Below are 22,543 nucleotides of genomic sequence, written 5' to 3' on the forward strand. Positions count from 1 at the left end.
CTACTTCATTACAAACCATCGCCTCCTACAATGATTTCGTCCTTGAAATCGAAGGGTGGTCGTGCCCAAAAAAAAGACATACAAGTGGCTATGTACAAAAGCCAAAAATCACATCCATGACTAAATGTAGCGGAAGACCCGTGCATGAATCATATGACCCTCCTGGGTCAAATGGAAAGGATAGAAGGCTCCCGTCTCGATGATGAAGCTATCTATGCAACCTCCTGGATCATAGGGAAATCCGAGGCATGCAAAATCCAAGGCAATGGTCCCATGATAATCTGGTGCAAGTGGAGAGAATAAGGAACCACTGTCGATGACGAATCTAGTCAAGTATCCTCCAGAATCAAAAGGAAATATATGGTATACATCCCGAACCGTCGAAGTTGGAATGGTAGGAGCTCCTGGATCAAAAGGAAAGCTCGACTCCAAAGAGATAGTAACCCTAGGGTCGAAAGGAAAACTCATAGCCCATCCTCACGACCACACTATGAATCTGGCATGAAAGGTATCCGCCGAAGAAGCTCGAAACTCCTGGCCAGAACAGTATCTCCATGTGCAAGACACTCTATATGTGTGTGTCCCTCTAAAATAAAAGCTGGATCATCATCACTAAGTACTGACAAAGTGTCTACACGAGATATAAGTGGTATCAGTCAACTCACTATCAATGGAATCTCCAAGGCCACTAAGGTCATCCCCAAAGGTATAAACAAACTCCATCACTGGTGTCCCTGTAAACCGGCCTTCAGAAACCAAAGGGCGGTGGAACAAACATTTGCACATAAAACACTTCAACACCATTGAGGAACTAGAAAAGGAAAACAAACAGGGGAAGCTAGAGTGCTCCTGCAAATAGTACACGGACACCGATTGGCCCCAAATCGCAGTGGCGCCCCTTGCGGTATTTCTTTAATTGATTATAAGAGCTTTGATTACAATATAAGGCTGGTAATTCAGCCGTCCCAGTAGAACTCCTGAAGCCTGCAAAGAACCTGCATCTGGCTTCTTGTCCACACGGCATCCACAAATAAATCCAGCCATTGTTCACATCGAAAGACTCTCTCACATTGAGCCTGCATACAGAAGCTTTCTCCCATGATCAAGGCTGCCACAACCATCCATAGCCTCTCACACTATGAACAGCATCACACCCTGACACATCCAGTGCTTCTGCATCACAACACAGACTCCCAAACTGTCTCTCAAAAGAGAACTCGTATCACAGCACAGCATACCATACAGTTGACACACCTGTACAAACCCTCTCTACCTTCCAAGGGTACTATCCATCTCTGTCATGGATTCCCTGTCCCCTGTCTTGTCAGTAGCAAGGCTGTACCAAACATGTGTCCACTCCTGTACCTTCTGCCTGCATGTGACCTATCTCCTGGAGAAACCCAAAAACATGTTTCCTCACCAACAACGGCATACATCTAGTTACCTGTTCCCTCATGAAACATCTGGCAACATAGAGATGCCCATAGCTGTAGTTCCCACTGTTCCTTTCTAGCAAGAGAAAACAATCTGCTCCATGAGCACGCAGCCATGCGAGCTTGCTTCACTCCCATGCCAAGAAACATAATCATATGACCTGTACTTGCAGCCAAAAACCCAAGCACATGGCTGAATTTGCGACCAAACAAAAACAGCGCATAAACTGTCCCAAAACAGTCCTGAATCAAAGCAAAGAGAAGCTGAAAGTTCCATCAGTTGAACGCCATCGACATGATATCTATGTTCATGGAAAACCAGCCCTTGTTCACTTTTATGTCCAGAGAGACCAGCCTCTGTCTACTTTTCTGCAAAAGCACGGCGTCCTCCAAAAAGCACACGCCTGCAACCACCTATCCGAACAGGTCGACACCAGCAAACACCCGTACCAAATCGTGTGTAGCTGTCTCCTGTATCAGCTGTCGTACAGCAGCCGCCTGTACCAGCTGTACCTGTCCGTACACATATGCATGCAGTCGTACACCTGCCTGCGCCGCCTGAAAGTGCAACTGCAGCCACCTGACCTGCCTGCGCCGCCAATACCTGTAGCAGCCTGATCTGCGCAGCCTGTACCTGCAGCAGCCGTACACTGTACCTGCTGTCCGTACAGTGCTGTACGACCTGTTCCAGGACCAGTAGCCAGAAAACCTGCAGCAGCTGACTTGCTCTTCTCCACGCAGCCCATATGCACGCCTACTCCCAAAAAGCTAGAGAGAGGGAGAAGAAAGTCGTGTGGCTCCAAAAGTGGTGTAACCTCTAAATATTGCTTAGTGGCCTCCTAAGGTTTTGAAACCTTTTAAAACATTAATTTTATGGCCACCAAAGGTTATAAAACCTTTTTAATTAATGTCTCTTTGCCCCCATTCACACATAGGGTTATCCACACATGGGCTTCCATCTTCACTCCAACCTGATGCCATTCACACTGTCCACCATGTCCCCGTGCACACCTGCATATTGTCCAGAGAAAAACACAGGGTCGTGACATACCCCCCTCTTGAAAAATGGCAAGCGTCCTCGATTGCACTCAATGGCACAGTAAAGCATCTCATGAGCAAAGAATCCCATATGGCAAAAACAATGGCCTTCCAATGCATCTGGATGATAGAATAATCATCCTGCACAATAAGCCACACTGTCCTCTTGCTTGTTCCTTCAGAACCTACAGCAAAAGTCTAAAATCAAATGGAAACACGTTAACGGTGTTAGCCAAAAACAAAACCATGCATCATTCTTCATATGACACACATATGCATGACACACATATGCATTCGCAAACAATATGCTCCTCAAGTTGCTCTACCTTCTCTAAAGTAACAGTCTAAGGGCTGCTCGCAAGCCTTACGCCCATGGGCATCCCACAGGACCCACGACTGATGGTAAAACATGAGCATATGCAAGCACTCAATGCATCCAAACACTACATCTACCAAGTACTTTCCCACATATGTTCTCATGGCCATCCCGCAGGAGTCACATCCATGAACATAATAAAGCACTTGATGTATCATACCAACATACATGCAGCACATGACACAATGCAAAGTATTTCCCAATGTATTCTCAATGGTACCAGGATCCAATGGCACCAGAATACAAAAATACCTCTATGTCAAAAAGTGTATGCATACATGCACAAACAGAGTTCGATCCATATTTCCATGAACCAAACCAACTCTAGGACTGCTCGCAAGACTTATGCCCTCCATAGAGTTATCCATAATTGCAGTTAGAGTTCCAGGTGCGCGCGACTGTGAACCATACCCAACCATCATCTCCTGTGTCTAGAACACAATATCATAGAAGTCCCATAAGCAGATGTACTGTCAGCCTCAGTACCTTCGGGTGAATACAAAGATGTCACCAAGCGACTCCTGGATAACAACTGAGCCTGTCTGTAACAAGGGAGCGGAGGTGCTACCCCCCTCTTGAGCATCAGGCAATGCTCCAGACCTATGCTCTGCTGAACCTGAATGAGCCGTAACAAGAGTCGACTCCAACTCATAGGCATCAAGATAAAGCTGCAACTCCTGAGGTGAATCTGCTAAGTCACCCTCCTCCATCCACTTCGCATCCATCAGTGAACCTCCTCCATCCACTTCGTATCCATCAGTGAACAGCTCTTGAACTTCACAGGATAGCGACGGGAAACTCTACCCTGTACCTTATGTGCCAGGATCTGCTCGGGAATAAGAACCTCGTCAAGTTCCTCTGCTTCCGTCTAAGCCTCATCTGATACATCCTCAGGCACCCAAAACCTGCTTGCACTCCACCCAAGTGATAAGCACAAGTCCTCGATGAAGCATAGTAAATCACCACTGCTAAACATAGAAAGAAACTGTCTTCCGAACCCATGAAGCCTCTATGAAGATACCACTGGTGACAAACTGTCGAAAGCCATAGCCTTCAACGCATCTCCTGCACCATAACGCTTCAACTGCTTCTTGTTCCTGGCCGACTACTTCTTGTCCTTGGTGTCTTTTCTCCTCAGCTTCATCTTCAGCTTTTGCTCTTCACCTCATATAGGCAAAGACACAAAATCCTGTACTATGTCCTGCACTTCCTTTTCACTTTCCTCATGTTGAAGCTTTTGATGTGACTCTCATGAGACAACCACGAGCTCGCCCCCTTAGGAAAGTTGGCGATTGTCCCGACCAAAGCAACCACGGACTCGCCTCCTTGAGAAAGTCGACGATGTGTCCCGGCGAACGGAACCTTGAAAACCGGCCTTCATGAAACCAAAGGGCGGTGGAACAAACATTTGCACATAAAACACTTCAACACCATTGAGGAACTAGAAAAGGAAAACAAACAGGGGGAGCTAGAGTGCTCTTGCAAATAGTACACGGACACCGATTGGCCCCAAATCGCAGTGGCGCCCCTTGCGGTATTTCTTTAATTGATTATAAGAGCTTTGATTACAATATAAGGCTGGTAATTCAGCCGTCCCAGTAGAACTCCTGAAGCCTGCAAAGAACCTGCATCTGGCTTCTTGTCCACACGGCATCCACAAATAAATCCAGCCATTGTTCACATCGAAAGACTCTCTCACATTGAGCCTGCATACAGAAGCTTTCTCCCATGATCAAGGCTGCCACAACCATCCATAGCCTCTCACACTATGAACAGCATCACACCCTGACACATCCAGTGCTTCTGCATCACAACACAGACTCCCAAACTGTCTCTCAAAAGAGAACTCGTATCACAGCACAGCATACCATACAGTTGACACACCTGTACAAACCCTCTCTACCTTCCAAGGGTACTATCCATCTCTGTCATGGATTCCCTGTCCCCTGTCTTGTCAGTAGCAAGGCTGTACCAAACATGTGTCCACTCCTGTACCTTCTGCCTACATGTGACCTATCTCCTGGAGAAACCCAAAAACATGTTTCCTCACCAACAACGGCATACATCTAGTTACCTGTTCCCTCATGAAACATCTGGCAACATAGAGATGCCCATAGCTGTAGTTCCCACTGTTCCTTTCTAGCAAGAGAAAACAATCTGCTCCATGAGCACGCAGCCATGCGAGCTTGCTTCACTCCCATGCCAAGAAACATAATCATATGACCTGTACTTGCAGCCAAAAACCCAAGCACATGGCTGAATTTGCGACCAAACAAAAACAGCGCATAAACTGTCCCAAAACAGTCCTGAATCAAAGCAAAGAGAAGCTGAAAGTTCCATCAGTTGAACGCCATCGACATGATATCTATGTTCATGGAAAACCAGCCCTTGTTCACTTTTATGTCCAGAGAAACCAGCCTCTGTCTACTTTTCTGCAAAAGCACGGCGTCCTCCAAAAAGCACACGCCTGCAACCACCTATCCGAACAGGTCGACACCAGCAAACACCCGTACCAAATCGTGTGTAGCTGTCTCCTGTATCAGCTGTCGTACAGCAGCCGCCTGTACCAACTGTACCTGTCCGTACACATATGCATGCAGTCGTACACCTGCCTGCGCCGCCTGAAAGTGCAACTGCAGCCACCTGACCTGCCTGCGCCACCTATACCTGTAGCAGCCTGATCTGCGCAGCCTGTACCTGCAGCAGCCGTACACTGTACCTGCTGTCCGTACAGTGCTGTACGACCTGTTCCAGGACCAGTAGCCAGAAAACCTGCAGCAGCCGACTTGCTCTTCTCCACGCAGCCCATATGCACGCTACTCCCAAAAAGCTAGAGAGAGGGAGAAGAAAGTCGTGTGGCTCCAAAAGTGGTGTAACCTCTAAATATTGCTTAGTGGCCTCCTAAGGTTTTGAAACCTTTTAAAACATTAATTTTATGGCCACCAAAGGTTATAAAACCTTTTTAATTAATGTCTCTTTGCCCCCATTCACACATAGGGTTATCCACACATGGGCTTCCATCTTCACTCCAACCTGATGCCATTCACACTGTCCACCATGTCCCCGTGCACACCTGCATATTGTCCAGAGAAAAACACAGGGTCGTGACAGTCCCTATATGACCTAAATCCCATGATAGATCAATCTCCAATAGCATTGGATCTAGGAAATACCTAGATTAAATGTAAAGCTCTCGAAGTCAACGTCATAGGATATGCTAAAAATGTCTCACCTCTATGAACTCATCACTACTCTCATGCACTATCCCTGACTGCTCAATCACAACTCCTCGATCCACACGAATGCAGCCAGGAATGCTATGAAAACTAGGAGTAGTTCTTTTTGCAAATAAATGCCTTTTAACCATCGTTTTCACATTGGATAAGGCTGGCCACTTTGCACATGTGCTGGGTTGCTGGGCAGCCCTGCGCAAGCTGTATGGGCAGCCCCCATACATGGTTGACTGGCTGTTGGGCAGCCATTTGGCCTGGCCGCCTGGCTAGGCTTGCCCACTGCCTGGCCATGCCCCTTGGTCTGGCCGACAGCCTGCCTAGCTCATTCTAGGGCTGGTGGGCAAGGCGTGGGGCCCTCTTGGCCCCTTGGGCTGCCCCATGCCCATTGCAAAAGCCTAAGGCTCTCTTGTGGGGTAGCCCTGTGGGCTGGCCCCTTTTCTACATGCAACCACCTGTTGGTTGCCCGTTTACTCCACCACCAACTATTGGCTAGCACCTCCTTTCAGCCGCCTTCTTTGGGAGGGCTGTTTTTTTCCGTTTGAAGAACCGCCACCTCCTCCTTTATTAGTGAAAGGATTGGATCGGGAAGAAAGAGCTTTTTGTGGATACTTGAGAACATCAGTTGGATTCTTTGGATTTTGGTACTAGCCTGGTGTAAGTTTCTTGTGGGTCGTCCTCGAGGTGAGCTCGGCATCAGATATCTTGTGCCTCGACATCGACAATGGTCCAATCTCGTCATCGACACCTTTGTTTGATATATTATGCATCTGTCGTATTGATTTTGGATTGGGAAAGCCCGTGGATTGTTCCTGAAATAAATTCCTGAAGAGGGAGCGGGGCCTGTTCCCCGCTCAGCATGGTGTACTGTGTGAATTTCCTATTCCCATCTCTCTCTCCCCCTTCTCTCTCTCTATCTTTCTCTCTCGTACACGTGGTTGCATCTGTTACTGCACGCTCCGTTGGGCTTACATGAATGATATCTATCCATATGACATGAATGGACTCTGCTTGGGGGTGGGTGTGAGGGTGCCCTCAATGGATTTTCTGCACCGTGCCCGCCAAATGTGCCATGCTGCAATGCTGCTGATGATCTCCCACCTAACAAGTGCTGGGAGACCAGGCCTCTACTGAAGAGTCGGGGGGGGGGGGGGGGGGGGGGGTGGGGGGGGTTGTATAGACTCTATCCTGCAATGGGTGAGCCTGAGGGCCTGACCATCAGCTGTCTCCTCATAGTGGAAGGCGGGTCCTGACTCTGTCACCCAGGCAACTGATCCCCAAGTGATGGTGCGGTGCGGTAGCCGAGAGGTGGTGAATAGTCCAAGAATCCTCAGCCACACCTGGTGCACTTTGGGGCAGTCCCAAAGGCAATGTGGCTGCTGCGACTCCTGCGGCTCCTGCGGGTGGCTGCACTGCCAGAGGAAAAGTGTGACCTTCCACGGTCGGATGCTGTCCACCAGTTGCTTCTTCAAGTAGTTTCTGAGAGAGAGAGAGAGAGAGAGGGAGAGAGAGAGAGAGAGAGATTAATACTCATTTATGCGTTGTATCCTCATGCAGGGCTACCGATACAAGAAAAAGCTGGATGGCATAGGTAGGTTCTCAACCTTCTTTGATATCAGCTATAGTGAACGTTCAGAAATTCTTTCCCAGTAGGTTTTGACATTGTGGGCTGCTTTCTGCAGGTGGGGAAAAACATTACTAGTGGAATTTCCTTGGAGAATAGACAAAATTAAGATAGGTTCTCGTGTAGGTTGTGGTCTTGTTCTGCCGTCATTCACAAGTCGTGACTGTTTCAGAAGCGTTTCAAGTTCAATTTTACTTGCTATTATATGTGGCTGTGAGTTTCTTTTGTCCATATTAAAGAAAACACTATCAAAGAAAGCACTCTAGACCACAAGCCTTATTCTTGCATGTGCATGCGCTTACATGCTATGAAGGTATACTGGCAGTACCCTGATGTCTGCAGAAATATACACTCTACATTAATTTAAATGTCTCAAAGCTTAAACACTATTTGTAGAAGTGTCTGAGCAGCAATGCTGGAAAGTCTGCCTGTGTTCTCTCTCTCTCTCTCTCTCTCTCTCTCTCTCTCTCTCTCTCATTATGATGTAGACAGTGTGAGGTGTATGACTATGATGACATGGAGATCCTCCACCCTGTGGATCCAGAGGAGATAGGGACTAGTCGGGCATCAGAGGACACTGGACCAGACAGAGGACATTATGGGGACCACTTACTAGAGTTGGGAGCCAGGCATCATCTCGTTATTTATAACGGGATGCTACAGTGGCCGGGATCAGGAGGGCTGACATGCTTCCCACATGGGGGTCATACACGGACCAGAGGCACGGTGGTAGACTACATTATGGGGTCTTTGGAGGCATCACAGCTTGTCACCTCATTCTCCATTCCACCTCGTCCTATTGGGGCAGATCATACATACTTGACATTTTCACTAGCCGGATCACCAGTATCACCAGCTCCCCACATACCGACGCCACACACTACCATCTACTTCACACATGACATGGCAGACATATACACTGGCAGAGTAGAAGATGGGCTAATGGATCCCCTGGCATCTATGGATACCATTACAGCAGCCCAGTTGGCATCACTCTTACACACGGCTGCATTACAAAGCTTCCCACATCGTGTACACTCAGGAGAGCCTGCGAGACCTGGGACTATGCCCCAGAACAGATGGTATGATGACGAGTGTAGAGCCCTATACTCACAGCTCCGCATACAAAGAGCCTTGGGAGCCATCACAGAGCAGGAGTCGAGGAGAGAGATGAGGAGACTTACTCGCCGCAAAAGGCGGGCCTTCGCAGAGATACAAGAGCTAGAGATCTTTCATTTCTTCATGAGTAAAGATAGCCTTGTCTCATGGCGGCACTTCAGAGAGCCCCGGACCCCGACACCTATTGCAGACCCACAGACATGGCACACATATGCAGAGGGTCTATACCATGCCCCACAGCAGCCACCTATACCTCAGCCACAGGAGCCTCGACCTACCACAGCTAGCCTCTTTACCCACTCGATGGTACAGGAAGCTATCTGCCGCCTACAGCATGGACGGGCCGCCGACCATATGGGCCTGCAGGGTGAGCATCTCATATATGCAGTAGATTCTTTAGCTCCTTTTCTTGCACACCTGTTTAACAGGGCACTAGCAGAGGGTTTGCCTGCGGAGTGGACGATGCACACCATTGTGCCGATTCACAAAACAGGGGATATGCTCGATCCGAGCAACTATAGGACGATTATGGTTGGCCACGTGCTGGCCAAACTCTATGGTGCAGTGTTGGAGCAAGAGCATAGCTTATATGCTGAGCGAGCAGGTTTACGCTCATTAGGGCAGGCAGGCTTCAGAAGAGCTTTCTCTACCACTGACCATGTATTCACTTTGAGATGTATGATTGATCAGGCTAGAGTGAGGAAGAGAAAGCTCTATTGCTGCTTTGTGGATTTCCGCAAGGCATTTGACACAGTACCACGAGAGGCTCTTTCAGCGCCTGCAGTCTCTTGGCATACCAGCAGATATGACATGGGGCATCTATGCATTATATGAGCAGGTTTTTGGGCGAGTCAGATGTCCAGGAGGTATGTCCGAGACTACTGCTAGCACCATTGGTGTGAAGCAAGGATGCCCACTTTCCCCCACGCTATTTGGGTTATACATTGATGAGGTGGCTGACTTCATTACACGGGGAGGAGGAGATGGAGTTGATTTAGCAGGTACCTCAGTACATATTATGCTCTATGCTGATGATATTGTATTAGTGTCTGAGTCTCCAGGTGGTCTACAGCAGCATCTACATGCACGCGATGATTTCTGCACACAGAGGGGTCTTACTGTGAATCTTGGGAAAACCAAGGTTATGGTCTTTCATACATCGAGACAAGGCAGGAGTAAGCTGACACTCACTCTCGTAGGATGCCAGGTGGAGGTGGTGACATCATACGTGTACCTAGGGGTTACCTTCTCTGCAGCAGCCACACGGTTCACCATGGGTTTAGCAGCCAGAGCTAGATTGACACGGGGATATGCAGCATTGGCTATGCTAGAGAGACAGTGCCACCAGGCGCATTTTCAGGAGCCCCGGACGAAGGGGTGGCTATTTGACACATTAGTCACACCGGCATTGATGTATGGAGCAGCAGTATGGGCGACATGGATATCGCCTACACAGTCTCTTCCACCGAAGATGCTATACTACAGAGATCACTTCATGAGTATCACTGATGATGGATTTATAGAGAGGCCTAGATACATGGAGGGCTTTTTACCACATGGCTCCCGAGTGGCTATTGGTTAGCTCAGAGTTTCATCACACCGATTGGAGATTGAGACTGGCAGAGCAACACAAATCCCCCGAGAGGAGAGGGTATGCAGATTGTGTAGAGAGGAGGTGGAGAGTGAGGAGCATTATGTATGCAGATGCAGAGCATATACAGCCATCAGAGAGAGATATCCCATTTTATTCAGAGAGCCACATTCCCTACGCCAGATCTTTGAGGCAGCAGACCAACGCATACTGGGGAGATACATTCTAGACATACAGCGCCACAGAGAGACATTATTACAGGCTCAAGACAGCTCCAGAGGGGGGGCAACAGACACAGATTACTACATTTTTTCAGAGATCCATCCCCCTCCCAGCCTCTAAACGGCAGGGAATTACTCTCCAGAGAGCAGAGACACTTAGAGCCCGCAGGAGACAGAGGACACCTGGCTTTCGGACACCATGCCTATACCAGAGAGAGATGACAGAGATTAGAGCTCAGTTTCACAGAGAGGGTGCGGAGCGACTGGCTCGCTTCAGAGCACACCCAGGCATGTTCTTCAGGGAGCTGTGGACACCCCCCCTTCACTGATGTATACCATTTTATACCCCCAGTATGGTACAGGATGGAGCTAGCTAGGTTGCATATCATGATTGTATACTCCATGCATATAGCTTTGCATTCTCCTAGTAGTAGAGCTCCATCCCCTGCACACCTAGATTCAGCTTTTTTGTTCAGTACTTTTTCATATGACAGAGGATACCCCATACAAGTACTCCGATTTGTCTCATAGGCCGAGTTCGGTCTTTTGGAAGACGTTAATAAAATCTTTCTTTCTTTCTTTCTTTCTGTCTAGGGTAACCTCAACCAGGGATCTAATGTGGAGTAGCTCCCCCTTCATATTGTCAAAGAGGCAGTCTAAACTCCATTATGCCCCTTCTCCTCTAAGCTTTTGATTCACCATCCACTATGAGTCAACTGTTGATCTTAGTCTACAATGGGCACACCATAACGGGGAGTTGCTCCCTCTTGATGCCGTCTGCACTCAACTTAACAATACCTGTCATGCTGGTATTACTATAACTTGGAGCCTCCTGCTGCCATAGCATGTGCAAAACACTTCCAGATTTTAACCTTAGGGTTTACAAGTATATGTTATCCTCATAGTTTTTATGAACAGGTGTGAAGAGAGGTGTTGATAGTACATATCCTAAGCGGCAACATTTAGAGAGAACCTAGCCTAAGCAATAGTCTATGATGCTATAGGCGTTGTTCTGTTGAGTGGAGCTTAAATTGAGAACTTCACAAGGAGTGGAATCCATTGCATGAGCATACACACAAATAGGGCTAGTTGCTTACCAAGTAGGAATGAAAAAAAGTGATCATGTGTGACCTTTGGAACCTTTATATTTCACAAAATGTCAATCTAGCCAATTGCCCTCCCATCTCAGAGGAGCATGCCAATTGCGCTTCCGCATTTGTTATTTAAGGAACGATTTAGCTTCTTGCAAAAGGTTAGTATGATGATCTTACATGAGGTTTGCCAACACATTTATACGATAGTTGAGTGGTGACACTAGACATACACTCCTTACCTCTACCTTTACCTTTCCATAGAGCAAGTGAGCGTGTGGCCAACCAAGTCCCATCATGTTGAAACATAGTTATCAAGACGAAAACACACATTAACACGGAAACCATATCCAAACGCATAAATACATTGATTTTAAAGATTAACACACAGTAATACACCATGTCATGAATAGTCAAATGAAAAATTAATAACACAAGGTTTTAGTTATATTGTTTTTTTTTGCCAACTACTCACAATTTATTCGAATGAATTGGCATTCGAGATAAGTCATCTAATCAACACATATATAGGAGTGTTCATTATGAAAATAGAGTATTATGAAGATTAGCAAAAGAAATGGCTCAACTCGAAACATTTTGGAGATTTGGAATAGTAGGGAGGTCAAGCATCACCATTCTCGATCCATTGCCTAGAAGTTGTGATAGATAGAGAACACAGAGAGCCCCAAAAACAGAGCCTCTCAGTACTCGTTCACATCAATTCAAATCTCATTAGTTTCATGAATATGTGGACCCAAGAAAGAAGAAATCATGAGCAATGTAAAGCTTTGATAACAATTATGCATCCAGAGGCACATCCATTCAAATCTCATTAGTTTCATGAATATTGTACGTGGCTCATTACGAAGCTATCAAATAAACCGTAACTCTAATAAAAAACAAATGACCATCCAATGGAATGAGATGAAAACTCTAATGGAAATAAAACACTAGTCCATATGCATGTGTGCACACGTGCGTGCGCACACAATGTTTTTTTGAGATAACTGAGTATAATTCTCTTAAAAACAATATTTTCCACATGCACACACACACACAACTCCCCTTTAAAATTAACACATTGCATTTCCTTAAGGGCACCTACTATAGAGTACTTTTCACATTATACTAAAAGCTTTTCACTAGTCACTTGGAATTAAAAAAAAGGGGGATGTGTTAGCTGGATAGTTATCTTACAAACCGTCTATGTTTCATCTATCACTTCTTTGTTCTTGGCTGGGTGGCCAAGCCAGGAACTTTGTTCTTACTCAAATTGCATTCATTCAGTTTTGCAACACAATGCTTGAGGTGCGTAGAGAACTCACGGGAAATGAACTTGGTTGCAAGAGGTCCAACGGGCCGCAAGATACCTTTTTCCATTGTCTCTTTGTTAATAAGTTATTTGACTTTGTCTTAGGGATGTGTTGTTTGTTGCTTTTGACCATATTTGAGGCAATCATCGTGAGGTTAAACACATTAAAACTGGTTGGAAGTACACTCTCCTTAAAGAAGATTTTATCTAGAAATTCTTTTTTAAGTGGGGAAAAGATTCTGAAATGTTGTAAGGATTATGATTAGTTTACTATTGATTTTCTGATGAGTTTGGGAGTCATGTATGTACTAGCATCTTGATTGCTGAAGGATCTTTGTATTTTTTAGCAGAGTTTAAATCATATTCCCTTTGAACCACTTAGTCCATATATGGCATTGGCCACACTTCTTGATTGCGTGACAGACATTGTTAGAAGACTCCAATTGGAGTGTGCAGATTACCATGGTATTGCCATGACCATTCTGCACATTTTTATGCAAATGATTAAGGGAATTCTAGAGAAATGGCTCTTGACGGATAACACTTGGATGACACCTCGCATTACACATGCGGCTTCTAAGTTAATGGACAAATTCATAATTGTCGGTTTAGATAAGGCCCCCCTAACAATGCAACTCCAATTTGCAAAATTCTACAAACTATCTGAAAACCTATTTTAGATAACCTCAATCCTCCTTGCAAAGCTCAACCGTTTGGGAATAGCATGTCAAAGTACGAGGATACCTGCACCTTTTCCCATAGATAAGATACACAAAAACATGTTTCGTGTTGGATCTCCAATGCTTCGTCTTGAATTTTCACTTAGATTACTTGCATGATTACTAACACTCTGAATTTGGTACTTGAAGATTTTCATGAGATCTATGCCACTAAACAACATGACTTAAAAACATTTCTTGGGATTAACATAAATCCTTTTTGGGTGGTTCAGAATTCCATTGAGGTACTTTTGAACCTCCCCTCTAGAATATATTGTATGTTCTCTCCGGATATCACACAATATTATGAAATATACCCAGAGGAGGTTGTTTCCATTGAGCCAACTTTGTCAAAAATTCTAGATATGGAAAACTCTGCCTTTGTCATTAAATGTACTTATCTAAATATGAAACTTTCTCTCTGCAGCCCTCTTATAGTGGATTATGTAACATGTTATACTTGGAAGAGGGAGAAACTCCCTATTATACTAGTTGAATTTCTAAACGGCAAGAGTAATAATCCCTATACACATGCAATAAACACTATACTTGGGCCCTTCCAGTTGGTAGTCTATTCTTCAACCAATCCTTAGCTAATAAATAAGTTTTGCAAACAATGGCTTTCGGAAGTCACACATTTCTAGATTTCTCATTAATAGTTTGGCTACAAATGATTGGAGTGGGCTTATGTTTAATCCTTCTTTGTTTATCACTTTGTTGAGGTAGTAGAACTATACTCGTGGGACCTACTTTCTCATTTTGAGTATGGTGCCTAAGTATGGGTTGGCACGTACGCGCACGCGCACACACACACACAATGTTTTTTTGAGATAATTGAGTACATAATTTTCTCTTAAAAATAAGCTCTCTCTCTCTCTCTCTCTCTCTCTCTCTCACACACACACACACACACACACACAACTCACCTTTAGCAACACATTGCATTTCTCTTAAGGGAACCTATTATAGAGTACTTTTAACATTATACTAAAAGATTGTCACTAAAGTAACTTGGAATTTTCCAAAAAGGGGGATGGGCTAGCTGGATAGTTATTGCCTTTTGTTATGATTCTTTTTTTTTTTGGGGAGGGGGGGGGGGGGGGGTCTGCTCGCCGCCGATGCACTTGAGATTCTCTTTGCGAATGAATTATGGCGGGTGATATGCTTATGCGGTAGCTCGTATGGAGGCTATATATATATTATAGACATGCATGACCTTGCTAATTGATTGAGTGTTACTATTTTGGCCATGGGCTAGTCCTTTGGCTGGTGTAAGGGTTCAGCTGCTTGTGCAGACTTGTTTGCTAATACAACTCTTTAGCTTACTCACACTGGTTTAGTTCTTATGATCAGCTCATGATCTGTTTTGGAAATATTCTTTGGTTAGTGTCTGATCTAATCCAATACCAACTAGAGCTTGGTGTCTAGGAATAAAAAACTAGACTGAGATTCATTTTCTATTTTATCTGATTGTCCACTTGGTCCAATATTGCTTATGTTCTTTGGAGCACCTTATTGTTTGGGGAGAGTAAGACCCTTCTAATTGTTTGGGTTTTGCTGTATTAATCATCAGCCGGTCTTTTTGTTGATGTAAAGATTCAGCTCCTCTTTCTAGTCTCAGTCTTTCTTGGTCCTTTTGCTAGTTTAAACCTACTAATATTTCAGCCCCCCAGTTTACCCATTGGTTTGGTTACTATGATTTGATCTTTTGTGCTATGGAGTCATACTCTGGTCTATGTTTAGACCTTGTCCTAGGTATGAGAAATGGTTTAGAAAACAAAAGCCTAGACATGGCCTGTATTTTTGAGGTTATATGATGCTGGGTTTATTTTCTTGAGGTATACCCTTATGTATGGGAATAAATAGTAAAAATGTGCACTATTTTTTTTAACTATGCACTGGGTGATGTGTGCCAATTTAGTTTAATTTTTGAATACCATTCTTTCTATTAATTCAATACCAACAGCATGTTATACTTGTGCTAGTAGGTTTTATCCTATTGGTAGTTTGGTAAGGACAATGGGCCTTTAGGTCTTAGACTATACTAGTTTGACTTACACATTGATTAAGCCTATGCACTTCACAATTGGGAGGATGAGGTGTGATAGAACTCATATATCAAATTGGTATAATAAATACCTGGGTGTGGCTTTTGATGATTAAGTAGTGTGGGTTAGGTGACAACTATGACATGTGCTTAGGTCCATTGACACCTGCAATATGCATTCGGACTAATTGAATGTTTGTTTGTTTGTATGGATGTAGGTAACAAGACTTGCCTTCTCAATGCTTGTTGGTATTATTGTGGTTCACTAAAGACACTTTGTGATGAGACTTTTTCATTGTGTACTTTCAAACATGATTTTGGTAACTCTACAGTTGTTTCATGGGTCATGTAAACAGATTATTTTAATTAAAGTGGTAGTGTTTTTCGAGTAGATGTTTCTATTCGGCTATGGATTATTATATTATGTATAATACAAAGACACACACATTAGCTACAAGGAGAATCTTTTTGGTGATCCTCTTTTCACTTCACTTTTTCATCTCCTATTGCATTTCTTGATTTTTTTGATAGTTAAGATGATGGTCTGATGCTTATCTCTTTTTTGTGGTATAGATTTTGCCTTTGTTCCAGGGGTTTGAGATTCCTCCTAGGCATGTCAGCATGTTTTGGATGCCCAAATGAAGATCCTTTCTTCCCTATGGGATCTATTCTTTAGCTTTTATCCTTTAATGATTGGGTAAAAATCCTTGCTGCTCTTTATAAGAGCCAAGAGGATGGTAACCTAGCTATCTCTTATTTGTTATCATAGATTCCGGTTCTTACCAAAGCCTACCACACACAGATCTTACTACTTTTGCTGCTTCTGGGGAAGATCTTTCTAATTTTCTCAAGAAGCTTTGTGGGTTGTTGGAACCCACTTTTTGACTACTCCAACAACAACTATTCCACTAGCAACTGGTAACATCTTTATTAGTAGGGACTTGGATGCACTGGAGGTAATTAAGGCTTTCCAGATAGACATGTGTACCATGATAGACTCAAGGCTTCTAGAGCTAGTTTTGAAGGTTTCTAAGGTTTACCCTTTTCTCCCTCCTCGACAAATTGAGGTAGAGTCGGCTGGCATCACAGATCTGCTTTGGACTTGGCTAACAAACGTTTTTTGGCACCCATTCAGGTAGAAACTAGGGTGTTTCTTGCAAAACTTCTTGCATCTACACTCAAAGAATGCATCTCATGTGCTAAAGGGTATACAATATTTGGAAAGGGGTGAACTCTTAAAATCACCCTTCTCCATGAGTTTTCTTGATCTTGCCAAGTGTTCATCACACCACAGTAGTAGAGATATATGTGAGAACGAAGGGCACCATGGCTTTCACTAAGGCTAGTGCATACAATATTACTCCGAAACCATCTGAAATATTTACAGGCCATGTGCATTTCCCTTCTGCTGTGCTTATTAGCAATATAGTAGTGATCCAGAGCTTTAAAGCACTCCACAATACTTATGATTTCAGCTTTAAAGCATTATTCATTGCTTCAATCCCATGTTCCTGCTTGTACCCCTTTGCAGCCAGTCGTGCTCTGTACTTTGGTGCGAGGAACCAGAAGTGACTTTCATCTTATAAACCCACTTGCATAGAAGAATCTTCTACCCTTTAGGCAAATGCACCAAATCCCAAGTACCATTTTTTTCAAGAGATTCCATCTCTGACAGCATAGCTTTGAACCACTTCTTGCTATCCTGTCTAGTCATTGCTTTCTTGAAGCATGACGGAGGTTGGGTCGACCTGCGAAGCGAAGGTTCAACATTTGCGGGTTGTGGGGCCTGCAAATATGCATTTACAGCTTACTGTCTTGAAATTTCAGCATGCTGAGACTATGGGGAATCATGGGGCAATACCTTGCCGACCATTTTCAGCATCATTCCCTGTATTTTCAGGGTCATTTATAGTAGGTATTCGCTATTGTCTACTGGGCACAATATGCTGTCCAACAGGTATATCTTCCCTGAAAACAACCCTTCTGACCTCCTCTGTCTTTTCGGGCTACTTATGCATGCGATCTTCATGGAAGATTACATCATTGCTGCGTACTATTTTCCTTTTCTCGGGGTCCCATAATCTGTACCCCATTTCACCCTCGTCACCATATCCTAGGAAAATGCATTTACACGACTTTGGCTGAAGTTTGCTACGTTCCTCCTTATTATGGACATGCACAAAGGCCTTGCAGAGCCAAACACTCTCAGATGAGAATATGAAGGTGGCTTGCCCGACCACTCTTCCTGAGGGACTCTCCCCCCCAAAGACCTGTTCGTCGTCGGTGACCGATTAATCAAGTGAACGGCTGTCATAACAGCCTCTGCCCAAAAACCATGGAGTAATGCAGCATGAGACAGCATAGTACTACGGACCTTATCCTCCTGAATGGTCCGATTCATACGCTCTGCATCTCCATTCTGGGGTGGATTATGAGGGGCAGTGAGTGAGCTCCCTGCTGTCACAAAAGTCGTGAAAGGCTTTGGACATGTATTCCCCACCATTGTCAGAGCGAAGACACTTAAATGTCTTACCAGTCATGTTCTCAACCAATGCCAGGAATTTCTTAAATTTGTCAAGAATCTCAGTCTTACTACCAGTAGGGTACACCCAAACTTTTCATGTAGCATCATCGACAAAGGTGACAAAGCATTTCTTTCCCCCTAGAGATAACCCTGGCCAGCATCTGACATAAATTTGAATGTACTAAATCTAAAGGCAAAGATTTCAATGAAAGAGACTTTAGTCTCTGCATGTTTACCATAAACACAATGATCATAGTGCTCAAAATCAGCATATCGAAGACAAGGCAAATAACCCAAACGAGTAAGTACTTTCATTCCAGTCTGACTCATGTGTCCCAACCGGACATGCCACAAGGAAACACTTGGCTGCTCGGTCACGACAACAACATGGTCACGCACACTAGATACATGTAGCAGATACAAAGTATCACTCTTTGAGCCTCTGGCAATAACCCTAGATTCGTTATTACAGATCTTCCATTTCTTCCCATCACCAAAGGTGGTATGAAAACCATCATCATCTAGCTACCCAATACTGATTAAGCTCTTCTTGAGCTAGGGTACATGTCGTAAATTTTGAAGAGTAAAGACAGATCCATGCTGAAACTGCAGCTGCACACTGCCAATGCCTGCAATGTCACATGCATAGTTGTCCCTGGACAACAACACCCCCAGTGTAGTCTGAGAACCACTCACGATGAGGAGTGACATGAAATGAGGCACCTGAATCCAAGATCCAGGTATGCATGTCATCATCCGTATCTGCTACCAAGGCATGTGCGGCACTAAAGCAAGAAGAGACAAGGAGTACATCATTACCACTGTCGCTCTCTCATGGTGGCTAACTACATTCACTTCTTCAATCTTCAAACTACTCTTCTTAGCTGGCTGATTGTCCTTCTTCTCATCCTTGCTATCATCAGTCTCCTTACTCTTTCCTTTCTCTTTCTTCCACTTAAAGCATTCCCGCTTAAAGTGTCCTTTCTTGCCACAATGGTGGCACTCCACATCTTTGCTTTCAGATTTCCCCCTCTGCTGCTGCTGAGACCTGCCTCTAGTATGCAAAGCACTAGACGACTTGTTAGATGCATTGTTCTGCCAATTCATCTCTTCCATAAGTAGAGAACTCTCTACATCAGAGTATAGCAGCATAGCATTCGAGTTGCTCATGGCTGTCCTGAAAGTATCCCAGCTTTCAGGTACATAATAGAAAAGTAGCCTTGAACTCATCATCGATATTGAACTTCAAGGCAACCAGATGGCTGAAAATGGAATTAAACTCACTGAGGTGTACAGACATGGCTGTCCCCTCCTTCATGCGTAAATCCATCAATTTTTTCAGCCCCAATAGACTTTACTTGCAGCATTCTTCTGAGCATACAATTCCTCCAGTCGCTTCCAAATGGCATAGGCAGAATCGAGCCCTTCTATGTTGAACAACAAAGCATCGAAAACTGAAAGCTCAATGGTCGAACGAGCCAGCTCATTCAGCTCATCCCAATCCTCTTGCTCTATGTCCGATGGTCGTGCTTCTTTCAACTTGATAGGCTTCACCTGTTTCTTTTGCACCAAGACATTGTAGCACTGCTTTTGCCAAATTGAAAAGTTATGTGTCCCTTCAAGCTTCTTGATGTGCATAAGACGACTACTGTCACTGCTACCAGCCATAATTGTAGCTCAAATGACAAGAAGACAAGCCAAATCTGTCAAAAAAACAAGTGACCAAGAAGAGATGCAAACTGACCACCAGCAAGATCTGCTGTTCACTGTAAACAGCACCAAAATGCCTATATAGACTGATCTGTTTCAGCCTAAAAATGAGGCATAAAGCATGTGCACCCAATGTCCAAGCATATGTCAACAATATCAGTACCAAATCAGTACATAAGGACCTCAATGGGAGCCATACAACTGTCCAAAATACCCTCTTTGTTATGGTACTTGCAAACTGTAATTTTTCAGCCAAGACAAAATGTCCCAAGCTCAAAACCAAGCTCAAAGCATCCCCAAAATTATTCCCAGGTATATGACATCCAAGATAAGCATCTAGACATCACTTTGGGTACCCGAGATAGTGCCTGCAAGCTTGCTGCATGTAGCCCCAAGATCTGTATACACTGTCCTCAGAAAACAGCCTCTGTGTTTTCAATTTTGGACATACCTGCACTCCAAATCAGTTGACAAGCTTTACTACAAAGTTGTAGAGCTCAAAGTGAGCTTCGTTTTCATAAAAAAAGTTTTTGAATCCGAGTTTTCTAGCTCAAGTTATGAGCAAAGAAGTGACCTGTGGTCAATCTGTCCAGAACTGAGACAGACTCATGGCTGCTGACGTGATGGCACCTGGCTGTGGTTGGGAGGGCTGGAAGGCTACAATGAGTCAATGCTAATGTGGGGGGGGGGGTTTCAAATGACCCTCCCAAGCTCCCTTTTAAAGCTCAGAGGCAATGGTAATGCTTATACTTCACAAGAAGCAAAGAGACATGGCTGTCCTGTTTCCAGCTTGAAGTGCTCTTCCAAAAGAGCTCAAGACACACTCAATAATGCCCCAGCTCTGTGCCCTGATGAGGTTCAGAGGTGCCTTGATAGATTCCAAAGCAAATGAGATCAAGACACAAACCTCAATGAAGAGCTGCCATGGCTGCCCCATAGCTGTGAGCTTTCAAGCTGACTGCTGCTCCCCTGCTGCTGCGCAAGCTCCTACTCCCGAATCCCGAGCTCTGATACCAGTTTGAAGTGCGCGGATCGAAGAGAGAACGGAGCTTCAATGGTGGATGCTATGCAGGTGAGAGAGAGAGAGAGAGAGAGACAATGACACAGTGTGTGGGTACAATAGTGTACCTCTTTTTGGTTTTCTGGATAGGTATATAGTACATAGAGTACAATGTCGAGCGGGCAGGCGCTCAGTGGTCAGGTACATTGCCCTTTATTACCAACAGACACTTATAAAATGCTTTAAAGCTCCTCCAAGATGCTTGGAGGAGCTTTAAACCAATCTAGATAATGCTTTCAAGCAGTTTGTTATACAAACTTCAAGTGACCACTTAGGGTGACTACACAAATTCTCAAAAATAGCATGAAAGAACCTGTATAATATTTGAGAATAACTCCAGATGCACCACAACAGAGTGCTTTAAAACAATTTCAAGATGCTTTAAAGTATTAAATAGAGTGATTTAAAGCACTCAGGAATTGCTGTAAAGTACTTTGCACATTGCATTTAAGCACTCTAATACAAGCTTGAAGGTACCAATAGAGTGTGATTCAAAGTACTTAATAAGAGGAAGGAACTTGTGCAAAACTTGAGGACAACTATAGATGCACCAATAGAGTGCTTTAAAGCTCCTACAAGATGCTTTAAAGCTATGCACAAAGTGCTTTAAAGTACTATGCACACTGCTTTTAATGACTCTGATACAAACGTGAAGGCACTAATAGAGTAGATGAATGGTTAAGACATTTCCTAGAAGCACATGTACATTGATATATGACACCTTATAGATTTCTTAAAAGCTCCATCAAGATGCTCATAAGTAGCCTATAGGTTGCTTTAAAATACTCCCACCAGTGCTTTCAAGAGTCACAATTACAAATTTTAGGGAGAGCTGAGTTAAAAAGAATACTACCATCAAAAGGCCAAATAGCTTGATCATTATATTGCAAATATGTTTAAATTAAGCACAATATATAACTGAGTATACTTGTTCATCATTAGTTACATCATAATTTAATGCCCTCATTACATGCTAGCTATTATTTTTCTTCCTTCTCTAAACCACCTTATAGGCTTATACGGTCGGTTGTTCTGTGTTGTTCCCTAAACCACCTTATAGACTTATACGACCGGTTATTCTTTATTATCTTCTTTTTTTAAGGCTTCTAAAATTCATGGGTTCTTCAAAAACTTCTAGAAAACTTCCAACAATGACTCATCATCTATCTTAGCACCAAAACTATTTGCCATTATAAATTATAGTCGATCCTCTGACAACATGAACTTCCACGGCCATGGTGCCACTTTTCTCGTGAGAAATGTTACCTATTAATGATGATCTGGGATAGATTCAATCTTGGGGAGTATGGTGTACGTGCTATCTATATTCCCTGCACACTTGCAGTAGCTATCTTCTAGTAGCAGTGTGTTTGCCACCTCATAAGAAGGATACTTCTCCCAAAAATTGTGGAGGTGTTTAAAGAAGACTAGCTTTCCACCAACAAACT

The 22,543-nt window shown here is 44.0% G+C and overlaps 1 protein-coding gene across 2 annotated transcripts in view; it reads left to right on the forward strand.

The window, feature by feature from the left end:
- Positions 1-8,085, forward strand: part of LOC147619788 (very-long-chain aldehyde decarbonylase GL1-10-like) — a 48,983-nt gene extending 40,898 nt beyond the window's left edge. For both annotated transcript variants that reach the window (XM_086825623.1, XM_086825624.1), the window contains 2 exons: positions 7,635-7,668; positions 7,760-8,085. In XM_086825623.1, the coding sequence (XP_086681749.1) occupies positions 7,635-7,668; positions 7,760-7,779 (54 nt within the window). In that variant the 3' untranslated portion in view covers positions 7,780-8,085. The remainder of the gene's footprint in view (positions 1-7,634; positions 7,669-7,759) is intronic.
- The last annotated feature ends 14,458 nt before the right edge of the window (positions 8,086-22,543 follow it).

This window comes from Cibotium barometz, chromosome 32 (assembly GCF_041138505.1).
Source record: "Cibotium barometz isolate CiBa-2024 chromosome 32, ASM4113850v1, whole genome shotgun sequence".
Lineage (NCBI taxonomy): Eukaryota > Viridiplantae > Streptophyta > Polypodiopsida > Cyatheales > Cibotiaceae > Cibotium > Cibotium barometz.